Source organism: Rosa rugosa, chromosome 2 (genome assembly GCF_958449725.1).
Source record: "Rosa rugosa chromosome 2, drRosRugo1.1, whole genome shotgun sequence".
Classification (NCBI taxonomy): Eukaryota; Viridiplantae; Streptophyta; class Magnoliopsida; order Rosales; family Rosaceae; genus Rosa; species Rosa rugosa.
The window spans coordinates 36,809,112-36,821,769 of NC_084821.1; the positions used below are offsets into that span (position 1 = coordinate 36,809,112).

The 12,658-nt window shown below is 41.0% G+C and overlaps 1 protein-coding gene across 1 annotated transcript; it reads right to left on the reverse strand.

Annotated features, from left to right (window-relative positions):
• Window positions 1-8,943: 8,943 nt before the first annotated feature.
• Window positions 8,944-10,770, reverse strand: LOC133730700 (zinc finger BED domain-containing protein RICESLEEPER 2-like). Its single transcript, XM_062158245.1, has one exon. The coding sequence runs from the start codon at window positions 10,768-10,770 to the stop codon at window positions 8,944-8,946; it is 1,827 nt and encodes a 608-aa protein (XP_062014229.1).
• Between the last annotated feature and the right edge of the window lie 1,888 nt (window positions 10,771-12,658).

Sequence of the window (12,658 nt, forward strand, 5' to 3'; positions counted from 1 at the left end):
ATGGACGATCTCTGAGATTCAATCTACGCGTTGGATTAAAGTCATCCGAAAACCCGGAAAAGTTGTTGGCGCGTGGAGAGCGTGTAAGGGGACAGGCCGAACCTCGAGACGCTGTGGCAGACAGCTTTAGCCGAAAGTGATTTGCTTTCCGTAAATCACGGAAGAGACGTGTCGTGGCACGTGGAGTGTACCGACAGTTTGTTGTTATTCTATCGCTTATGATAGAATAAATAAAAGAAGTTGCATGGATAGTAACGAGAGCAGCTGGTGCTCTAGTGGTTGAAGAGCAAGGCTCTTGTACAAGAGGTCAGAGGTTCGAACCTTGCCTTTCGTTTATTTTTATTATGTTCGCTTATGACATAATAAGTATAACATTTGTACACATTATATTAAGCACAGCTTGTGCTCCAGTGGTTGGGGAAAAAAGGTTTCGTGCGGCAGGTTGAGGTTTCGAACCTTGCCTTCCCCGTTATTTTATTTATGTCGCTTATGACATAATAAATATAACACGTGAGCATATATTAATGAAGGCAGCTCTTGCTTCAGTGGTTGGGAGCAAAACCTTCGTGTTCGAGGTCGGGAGTTCGAACCTTACCTCTTACAAATATTTTTGGATCTCGTATATGCTTGATATACGGACGTATATACGGACTGTACGGTATGCATACGTATATACAGTTGTACGGTATGCATACATATATACGGTCTGTACGGTATGCATACGTATATACGGTATGTACAATTTCATACCGTAGCCGAGCTGGAAGTTGGTGGGCCGATTGGTAGGCCCAAATAGTAAGCTCAAATAGTAAGCCCAAATAGTAAGCCCAATTGTTCGGCCCGATTTGTAGGCCCAATTGTTCGGCCCGAATGGTAGGCCCAAATAGTAAGCCCAAATGTTAAGCCCAATCGTTCGGCCCGAATAGTAAGCCCAAATGTTAAACCCAAATTGGTTTGGGCCGGTTCGAAATTTGGATGGTTCTGTTTCTTCGGCCCAAATGGCCAGCCCTAATGCTTAGCCCAAGGATTGAGCAAGCCCACGTCATCATCACTGGGTGACATATTTTATTGGTGTACTTTTGGGGATGATTTGTTTTGAGTGATGCATCTCTATTGTTGTGTAGAATAGTGCATGCTTAAGTTTTACTATAGAGATTTACCGTGATGCTAATGGAGTAGCGAAACGCTTTGTGGGAGTCTTTACTGTGCTTGTATGCCAGTACAGGGTGATGATCTATGTGAGGATCTATGAGATAATCTCTGTGAAGATCTAAGTGATGATCTCTGTGATGATCCACGTGATGATTTTGTGTAATTGATGTGGAGTGATGTTGAGCAGTTGTTTTGTGAATTTACATCGTGACGAAAGGATTTAGTGGCCATAGGAATGTATTTTTACACAAAGGGCTGTGGCTTTGTAGATTACTACAACTTTGGGAATGATAGAGATTCGATGATTAGGTCAACCTTAATCGAGAGGAATTGACTTACGCTCAAATTTCGGGACGAAATTTCTTTAAGGAGGGTAGAATGTAATACCCCGAAAAATCCAAATTAAATTCCGTTGTTTTTTAGAAATGATTTCACGATAGTGGGAGCGAGTACGAGGCTTGGAGAAGTGGTGGAATTAGTTTGAACGATTTTATTTCGAAATCGTACGTATTTAGGAGCGTCTCAAAAATTGACTTTTTATACGTATGGAATTTCGGAAAACTTCCTTCATGAAAGTTGTAGAGCTCGTCGATACGATCTCGTGCATATGTGGAACGTAATATTCGGAGTTCGTATGATTAAGTTATGAATATTTGAAAATTGGGAATTTTCTATAAATAGGAAAAATATCTGATTTTTTTCATTAAGGACGAAAAAAATCTGATTTTTGCGGAATAGTCCCCCCCTCTCTCTCTCTCTCTCTCGCGCAAAACCCTCCCACCCTTGCCGACCCGCCGACCCGACCCGACGCCAGCGGCGCCGTCGCTCGTCCTCCGGCCACGACCCGGCCCTCCCCGAGGTCGCCTCGAGCCGTCCAGCCTTTCCTTGCCACCGCCTTGCCCCGCCGCTGCCCCCAGATGGAGATCGAAGACACCCCAGCCATGCAAACCCGACCCGGCCGGAAATCCCCGATTCCGGCGTTGCATGGGCCGATCGTTCCCATTTTCGTGATCTCCTCTTCCCCCTGATCATCCCCATGTAAGCCTTTCATCACGATTTTGTGTATAGAACGCTAGATCATGGTTTGACTTTTTCGACGTCCCTGATTTAATCTGAAATCTGATCGGACGCACAGGATTAATCCGACTTCCAAGCTTGATCTAGGACGATCTAGGCCAAACCAGACTTAGCTCCAGGTATGGAAGTCGATCACCCTTTCATTTTGAACCAGTTTGTAGTTGGTCACTTTGCCATCTGAGGTGGTTGACCGGCGTTGACCGCCGCGTTGACCGCCCACTGACCACCGCTTGTGGCAGCGCATTCGACCATATTTTGAATTTTTATTATCTAGGTTATGTTCTACGCATCCATACGAGCGTTTTGATATATTACAAGGTTAGGTTAGAAAAAGTTGATAAATAGTGGATTTACGTTTTTACGTTACTATTTAACGTTTTTACGTTTTATCTTAAGTTTACGATCTGCGAAGATCTGACCATCGGTTTTACTTCAAATTTAGATATGTTGATCGTATGACTGTCCCGATGACTTTGTGTGGTCATGGGCGAAGATCCGACCGTTGGATCTTCGTATAATTGTGAAATAGTGATTCGGAAGGCGATTCGTGAGAATCTAACCGTCGGATTTTCGTATAATTTTGTGAAGATGTTAGTAAGGACGATTCAAGAAGATCTGACCGTTGGATCTTCATTATAATTTTGGAGGATGATCCTAAGGGCGATCCGTGAGGATCTGACCGTTGGATCATCATTAAATTAAGATTCGACCGTCGGATCATCATATAATTAGAATCCGACCGTTGGATTTCAGTATATGTGTGGTTTATGAGTAATTTACTAAGTCAAGATAGTATCTGATTAGGTGATTGACGAATCGAGTTGGTGGACGATTCAGATGGATATGTGGCTTTTAGAAGACGCAGCTGGAATTGGAGGTGAGTAAACCTCACGTGGTTCATATTACGAACCCAATATATTTAATTGCTTTATTTTGCAATCATATGAACTATTGTTGGTGTATTAGACATTCCTGTGTGAATGTCTGTATATATATTATTACGTGAAATAATATGTATTGTTGGAGTTGTGTTGAGTTTATTGTTGAGAAACAATATATTGTGAGGGGTATTGAGTTTATTGTTGAGAAACAATATATTGTGAGGGGTATTGAGTTTATTGTTGTGAAACAATATATTGTGAGGGGTATTGAGTTTATTGTTGAGAAACAATATATTGTGAGGGGTATTGAGTTTATTGTTGTGAAACAATATATTGAGAGAGATGTTGAGTTTTATTGTTGAGGAACAATAAATTGTTGTGATCTGTGGAGATCAATAGGTCACGGGGTGACCATGGCATACTATCAGCGAACCACGCTCTCGCGCCGGGTAGGTGGAACTGAATAGTATTAAATCGTGAACCACGCTCTCGCGCCGGGTAGGTGGAAACGATCAGTTAGAGCTCTAGTCTGTCTGCCAAATATTGAGTGACATTATGGGGGAAATTGAGAGTAACTCATAAGTGTCTATATATATATATATGAGAGTGAGAAAGTAATGTGGGTTTGTGGTGGTCTTGTAATTTAATAAATCAACAGTTCTTTCTTGTTTACTCATACTAGCTGTCAAAAGCTTACCGGGTTTTGTGTTGTTGCAACTCCCGGTACACTATTCAAATTGTGTAGCGGGTAATCCTACAGGACAGGAGAACCAGGACGGTGATCGTGCGGTTAAAGCAATTGTTAGAGTTTTACAGCAATTGTAAGTTGCGAGGTGTGTTATGCTCATTTGAGCTTTACAATATTGCTTGTGAGAGTGGATTGTAATAATGAACTCGAAGTTTCGAGATTTGGATTTTGTAATTGTAATTATTCATGTTTCGGATTTGAATTTATTATTCAAAATTCGGGGCGTTACAGTTTGGGTGCCATCTTGACCCTTTAGTTGGCCCTTCATCCCTCATGTAGAATTATTCTCACTGTTTTGAAACCAATAGTTCCGTATGATTCCATATTCATGTAAATGAAACTAACTAATTGCGATTTTGTTTAGGTAGAACTGTATGATCTGGTTGTGATTTATCCTGATTTTCATGTATATATAGTATTATTCTAAATACTCTGGAACTATTCTGTCGACTTCTGACTTTTGTGTTCTTGACAGCTTCATGAGATTCATGGGCCATTTATGGTGTGTAAAGGATTTTAGTCTTTTAGTTTCTTGGTGGCTTCACATTTTTTTTTTGAACAAAGGGGATTAATTAGCCACCCCAAGGCCAGCCCATAAGGCAGGATAAAACAGGAAACCGATTCTGATGGACAAGCCCATACAGAAACAACATAGGAAATTTAATCTCCAACTGAGCTACATAGAGCCAGTAAGAGGAGATTAAACCTAAAGATAACATTTAAAAAACAAAAAAAGCACGTAGTCGACAAAAGCCGCACGAAGCCGCTCATAGTCGACACAAGCCGCACGAAGCAGCACCAAGCTGGCCAAAGCCGCCGAGTAACTCCGTAGTCAAAAAACCCCAAAGAGCAGATCTGAGACATGGGATGGAAAGTTTGATACCACACCTGGAAGCACCTTCCTCATCTCCACCAGTGTAGCACCATCCGTGAAAGAGCCGAGGCCACTGAAGTAGGACAGAATCGAAAAGCAAAGGACCGTAACATTGGAGAATGGTGGTCGTGAAACCCATGCGTGAGCACCCATACTCGCCTTGGTAAGTGATTTTCACTTTTGAAACAGCAGCCATGAAAACTTTCATGGAAGAAAACACAAGTAAAGGGAGGAGTGGTGATATGAGGTGTTGGGTGGAAGAGTAGTTCATGGAGATAAAGTCAGATCTGGAAAAGTTTGGGATAGATTGATAAAGAAAGAGGGATGATCTGGACAAAGCCAGAGTTAGACTGGACAAAGCCAGAAATAACCACAAAGGGTACAAAACACCACAAAGGTGAGGCAAGAACAATTCTTTAGGATGCTCAAAGAGAAGAAGGAGGGACCTCCCCCAACTCTTAAGCCTTCAATCTAGATCCGGATGGATCAAGATTTGGGCAAAAGAGAAGGGGGAGGGAGGAGTTTCTTCTCAGATCTACTTTCTCTCTCTACAGTTTAGAGAGAGAGGGTCTGCGAAAAGTTATTGGTACGTTATTGGTGGCTTCACATTATTGGTACGTTATAATGATAATTTGTTTGTTCATGGAACTTCCATTAAGTTTTGATGAATGTTCTCTGTATAAACTTTTATCACATTTTTTTTGTCTTTATTCTTGATCAGTTTCTTTTGCAAAAGAAATTTTATAATTCGAAGTAGTAAACCTGCTAATAAAAGAGTTTATAACAAAAAAACCCTAGGAGAGATTTTCTCTCTCACCCTAGCTCTCTACGGCGCCCTCGCCTCCTCTTTTCCTAGCTTTCTTCTCTACGTCTCTCACCCTCAACCCTCACTCAGCCACATGGCCTCCATTGATGCTATCACCGCTAGCTATGCTGCCTCCTTTGCGCTTGCAGAGGGAGGTAGTGCTCCTGATCTGGGAAGAATTGGTGGCAGCCCTGTTCGTCGGTCTTCCAATCTTTTCTGATTGGGAAGCCTCTGACCTGTCGACTGGTCATCCCTATGGCCTTCAAGGTTCACCTCCTTTGTACCTGGATGGATGTCACTCTGGTGATGTTGAAGAAGAAGTCGGGCAAGCTACTTAGGAGTAGGAACAAGAATCATCGCCCTAGCAAGCAGCCGAATGTCGCTGCTTTACGACTTTCTTACCCTGCAGTTACTGGTATTGATCCCAGCCCTAACGACAAGGGCAAGGGAAAGCTTTAGACTTTTCCAGGTTTCCTTGCCTAATACTAGAAGTTGAGTCTTTTACTACTTTCATCTTAGTTTCTCTAGTTGTACACCAATTGAGGTCTCTAGGCGGCTAGGTTACTACTTCATGGGAAGTTGGTAGGGAGGATTTTCTTTCTTGTGGTTAGGCTCAATAAGTGAGTGAATGTGTTAACAGTGAGAGTCACCTGTCCTTTGTTTGGTAACTTATACCATTTATGATTTTGGTGTAAGACAACATTTGATGTACGTGCCTTCTGGTCATGGATAAATGAATGAAGTTATCTATTTTCTCAACAAAAAAAAAAAAATTCGAAGTAGTCTCTTGTTCCATCTCTTATAATCTTGATGTTTTTTTTTTCTTTTCAATTATTTTTTACAGATTTCAGAGAGCTGGAGTTATCCACCGCTCAATGAAACTGCAGAAGCAGCCAGTCGAGTGCATGAAGCCCTTGCTGAGCGGGGGATGGAGATTGTGGGCATAGGCGGTTGATAATTCTTTCCTTGTAAACACTGTTCAATCTTATGAACAAAAAAAGAAAAGAAAAAAGTAATCTTTTGTTGAAAGATATATAGGCATGACAGCTAAAGGCTGTGATAGCTCATATATTTGATTCCTTCCCCTTTAGGGGTCTTGAGATATGTAGAACGAATACTATCCGTAATCGTGCGGTTTGTAAAATAGGAAAGAGGTTGATCTTTTCTTTTTGTTATGGGTGGGTTTGTTTCTGTGAAAATAATTCTTTTCTTGTAAACAGAAGGAATGAAAAAAGAAAAAAAAATGGATATACTTATCTTGAACTTGTAGTAGATTTGGGTGCAACGCCTGGTTGTAATCTGTTCTCATTACGTACATTTTGTTATTGCCCAAAATGAAATGGGCAAATTTCAGTGTTTTTTGAGAAAGAAAAAAACTTCATTAGATACAAATGGAATCGTACATAAGGGCATCCAGGATTTAGGGTTTAGGATGAGATCCGGAGCATTGATAAACCAATCAAGGTGAACATTTGATTCAAAGCTGAAGCTAGCCATTCGATGTGCTACCGTATTGGCCTGACGAGGGGCGAAAGAAATCTTGAAGTCCTTACTGGCTGTTAGCAGTAGGGCTGGGCACGGGCCGGGACGGGCCAGTTATAGGCTGATACCGAGCCCGGTACCGGAAATATTTTTCGGGACGGGACGGGACGGGCCTTGGTTTTTTTTAATATGGTACCGACGGTACCGAAACCGAACGGGATCGGATCGGGCCCGGGCCCATTTCGGGATCCCAGACTGCCTTGTTTTTTCCTATCACTTGATTCACTTAAGGATATCTGGTTTTCCAGATTTCACTCATCCCAGAATGCAAATACATATTTCTAGCAATCCTAGCACTACAGCCTACAAATCTACAATGTTGACACATTCAATTGTCTTAAAACAAATCAAAATGAAGCACATTTGGCCATTTGCCATGAAAAGAAGAAAAGAAGAATGACAAGTTGACAACAATCACAACATGTCAATATCTGCACATGACAAAATATCAAGTTAAAAAACTGCAACTGATTTAATTGTAGATCCCATTCATTTCATTGATCTCAGTATCCAGCCCTGCAAGTGCAAGAACCTAACAAACTAGCTCTACTAGTACCCAAATTTGATAACAAATCAAACTGTACTAAGGCTATTGTCTTGGTGCTGCACAGGAGGAGAATGATTGCTACAAAAAATGCAGTTATGCACTAAAACAGTAAAACAATAGAACCTGCAAATTTGACACACTTGCACAGTTGCACTATTTCACAATCTAATATGAGTAATATCAAATTATCAACTAATCAACACTTCAACACAATGAAAGACCAAGCAAATCAGAAACGAATCAACTCAAAGTTTTGCAGAAGTGCAGATAACAATGCAGAACTGCAGGACTCAAAGTCTAAAACACGATAACACAAGTACACAACAGTGACAACACAACCATTATCAAACTCACAAGGTGCAAACTGAACTAGTCAATAGAAATAGGGACTGCAGCCTTTCCCTTCGATTTTGCCCTTGGGATTGTTGGACCACTTGGACGTGTGTTCCTGCTTGATGCACTGCTCTCATAATCTAACCAAATACCAGAAAAATAAAAGTAAGCACTCGAAGTTGTTCAGCACTTGCAAGCACAGAAAAAAAAATTAAAATGCAAACTGATCAAGTACCTAATTCAGCTTGTTCATAGAACTCGGTGTTTTCAATGGAAGGCTCCTCATCTACCACTTGAGCAATATCATCTCCCAACAACCAATTCTGCATGCATATTAAACCCTCCACTGATTTAGGAGTCAATGAACTCCTAAATGTATCAATCACTCTGCCTCCGGTGCTAAAAGAAGACTCTGATGCTACTGTGGATGTTTGAATGGCAAGTACATCTCTTGCTATTGCTGCCATAACAGGGAACTTAGGACCATTTATCTTCCACCAACACAATATGTCGAAATCCTCTTCCTCATCATCAACAAATTTAAGGGGAGCATTCAAATACTGATCCACTTCATGTACCATGACAGCCCCATCACTCTCTTGGACCAACTTTTTCCAATTGTTTAGCATCTGACCCCTCACACCTTTCCTAGGATTACTTCGGCTACTAGTGATTGTGCTGCTTGAACTTGTAGGGCACATATGCCTGCGCATATGTCTTATTGCTTCTTAGTATGCATATGTCTTAGTATTAATGCATATGTCTGCTGATTGTGCTACTAGTATTAATCCATAATTTTTTGTCTTATTGCTTCTTAGTATGCACCAACAGTAGATGGTGGCAGACATATGCATTAATACTAAGACATATGCATACTAAGAAGCAATAAGACAAAAAATTATGCATTAATACTTAGAACAAAACTAAGACACAAAAAGATGAAAAGTAAAAACATAAACAGCCTCGAAACAAAGTGTAAAATCATCAAAGTTCGAGTTGTACCTCATCGTATAGTGCCATCAATAGAGATTTAATCTCATCAGTTCTGTGTTGCACATCAAAGTCATCCAAACCCTCTTCCTTCAAGGAATGTGTGTAATTCCTAAGCTTGAACCTTGCATCGAGTACAAGTCCGATAATAACCAAGTGGTTGAGGTCTTGAAAGCTGCCATAGTATTTCAAAAACCTAGATTTCATATTTGCAGCCATATCGGTTAAAACATTTTCTGTATCGGAACCAGTTGCTATCTCAGGTTCAAGGAATAGGCTGTTGATGTTTTTCTCCATTGTTACGACATCATGAAATGTCGTATGCACAGTTGGATGCAAGCTTGCACTAACTCGCAGCGTCACGTCGTAAAAAACTCTAAGTAGATCAACAAAAATCTCAGCCTTTTCCCAATCTGATTTTGCAGGTGGTCCAACTCTGTTTCTCTTGTTAGTACTAGGAATCAGATTGCCCTCCTCATCATACTCCTCTTCTGGTTCCTTAAAATAACCTAGATACAGCTGATCCTCATCTTCCTCCATCCTAACAAAAGCTTTCTTGAATTTTAAGGCTGCCTCCAACATTAGATAAGTTGAATTCCATCTTGTTGGGACATCAAGACAAACCAGCCCTTTAAGAGGAAGCTTTACCCTTTCCACAGCTTTTCGAAAACTATCTAGTCGATTAGGTGAAGACCTAACATACTTGACAACATTCCTAATGGCTAAAACACTCTTTTGCAGCCTCTTCAAGCCATGTCCCACAATCAGATTGGTTATGTGGGCTGTGCATCTCACATGCATGTATTTACCACCTAAAACTGGTTTGTAACATTCAGATTTGTTCATCTTTGATATAAGCCACTCTAAAGCTGACTTATTGGCAGATGGATTATCGACAGTGATGGTTAAAACTCTCTCAATCTCCCACTGCAGTAAACATGACTCTATAAGCCTGCCTATGGTTGCCCCTTGATGATTTTGGATAACACAAAAGTTTATAACCCTCTTGTGCATTTTCCAATCAACATCAACGAAATGGGCAGTAAGCACCATATAGTTAATGTTTTGCACACTAGTCCAAGTGTCCGTTGTAAGACACACCCTGTAAGCCTTCAAAATCTTGATTAATTCTTTTTTCTGTGCATCATACATTCTTAGAAAGTTTGTAACTAGTTTCCTACGAGAGGGTACTTTAAACAGAGGGCACACTCTAGTACAAAACCGATTAAAACCTTTCTTCTCAACAAAGGTAAAGGGCAACTCATCTATGACAATCATTTCTACACAAGCTTCTAGATAGTCATCTTGATCATAAGCTACTGCAGTTAGCTTGTTTCCCTGAGACTTATCACCTACAAGAACCCTCTGAGTCTTGCTAATATTAGGTGGATAGTACCTACAAAATTGATTAATATGCCTAATCATCCCCGAAGTCCCATTCTTAGAACTATCCACTGCAAAGTCTCCAATTTTCCCTCTAGGACAGTAAATACAGTGAGCTCTTTTTTTAACAATGTCTATCTCATTCCCTTCAGCATCTTTACCCTTCTCAATCTTGTCATACTCCTTAAAATGTTCCCAAACAAAACTACGTTTAGCAGAACTAACCGGATTAGCAGAATCACTTGGAGTTGCAGAACCTGCTTGAGTTGCAGAACCTGCTTGAGTTGCAGGAGCTTCATCATTTACAGGAGCTTGCTGGCTTGAAGTGGCTGGAGCTTCAATTTGAAGAGGAGCAGAAGGTGAGGTTGCAGTTGAAGAATCTTCAAGCCCTGAAGCAGTTGGATGAGGCCGAGCAACTGGTTTCTTCCCCCTAGCCATGGAAATTGGAATCGAAGAATTGGTTGAAATTGGTCAGTTTAGGAGAAAGTGTAAGAATGGGGTAAGAGATGAGATTGGGGATTTCGGAGAAGAGAAGAAGTGAAGAACGAAAAAAGAGAAAATGGATGAATTGGGGATGGATTCGGAGAAGAGAAGAAGTGAAGAATGGAAGAAGAGAAAATGGATGAATTGGGGAATTAGGGATTGGGTCGAATGGATTCGGAGAAGAGAATAGGGAATTAGGGATTGGGTCGAATGGATTCGGAGAAGAGAATAGGGAATTAGGGATTAGGTCGAATGGATGAATGGTCGATATGATCGATAGTTCATAGTTAATATCGAGATCGTGTGCGTTCAGTCCTACATGAAACCATTCGTAGGACTAATCAGATACAGCCACGTCATCAAACGGGACGGGACGGGATTAAACGGGACCGTTATGGTTAGAACCGGTACCGGGCCCGATTTCTCATAACGGGACGGGTTCGGGTCGGGACCTACATTTTCCAAAATTCATCCCGTACCGTCCCGCCAATTTTCGGGCCGGGATCGGGATATCGGTTTCAGGTGCCCAGCCCTAGTTAGCAGAGCCTTAATATCCAAGATCAAAGCACTCAAAGGCGACAAGTCTGTAACGACAGAATCATTAGCCTGTACTGCAAGTAAGCAGTCACTTTCGATGATAGCTTGATTGACATGCATAGCCAGCAGCAACTCCAGACCTTTCTTCAAAGCTAGTAACTCAACATGCAAAGGTGAGTTCACAAAATCCACCCTATGTGAAAAACCCGCCAGAAACTGACCTTGAGAGGTTCGAATAACGCCACCCGTTCCCCCAAACTGAATGGAAGTCAGGAAGGCCCCATCGACATTGATCTTAACGTACCCATCAGGCGGAGCAGCCCACTGCTTTCTAGGTTTCCCCCGGTCTTGCCGTGCACTAGTAGAAGAAAGATTAACAATACTTTGCTTGGTTGATTGAAATGGCTTGGTCTATAGTATAATTTTTCCTCTCTCTGAATGGAGATATATCAACCCAAATAGTATAAGAAGCTTTTTGCATGACGATTATTTATTTCATAATACACTAACCTGATTCATCACCCAATGTACTAATCAGTGCGGATTCTATACACGCATGCATCATATTTACACTTTATTCACATTTGGTTCATGATTTTGCCCAAAGTGGAGCAGGTAAGCATTTGGCAACTACTCCTGTTCCTCTACATACATATGATGTATAACACATCACTATATATTGGATTAAACTAACCTATTTACTGTAATACATTCCTTGCCTATTCCCTTCAAACTATCTCTCACAATCTAGTATTCTATCATAGACTTGAAAGAGAGTGAAAACATAGCAGTTACTGAAGCAAACCGTGGCCCTTTAAGGCTGCAAAAGGTACTCCTCGTACTGCTGTCGTCAATGAAAACCAAAACACACACTAGAAGAGGATCCAAGAAAGGTCTAGCAATCGTAGACTTGGCCCTGAGGCTGGGTGCCAGTGCAGCTGCTTCTGCATCTGCTGCTGCTTACACTACAGGCTATTCTGACCAACTCTTCACACAGTTCCTCCAGTTCCATGCTGAATACAATGATCTCCCGACTTTCACGTATGCAAATTAGAGACGGTATTGCATGGCAGTTGAATTCTTAAAGTGATAATGATTTTCTTTATTTAGAGTGTGTTGCAACAGATTTTCTTTATTTATCAATATTTAGACTGTATCTCCATGATGCATTACATACCTTTGAAACTTAGCAGTATTTTCTTTTAATATGAATCTTCTATCAGGGCTTATCAGTAATATTCTCTTACTAAATTCAGGGTGATATCAGGGAGTAAATGACTGGACTAGTTTACTTAATGTGATAATT

Bases quoted from the DNA above. Each gene is read 5' to 3' on its own strand.
- LOC133730700 (XM_062158245.1), bottom strand. From the start codon at position 10,770: ATGGCTAGGGGGAAGAAACCAGTTGCTCGGCCTCATCCAACTGCTTCA.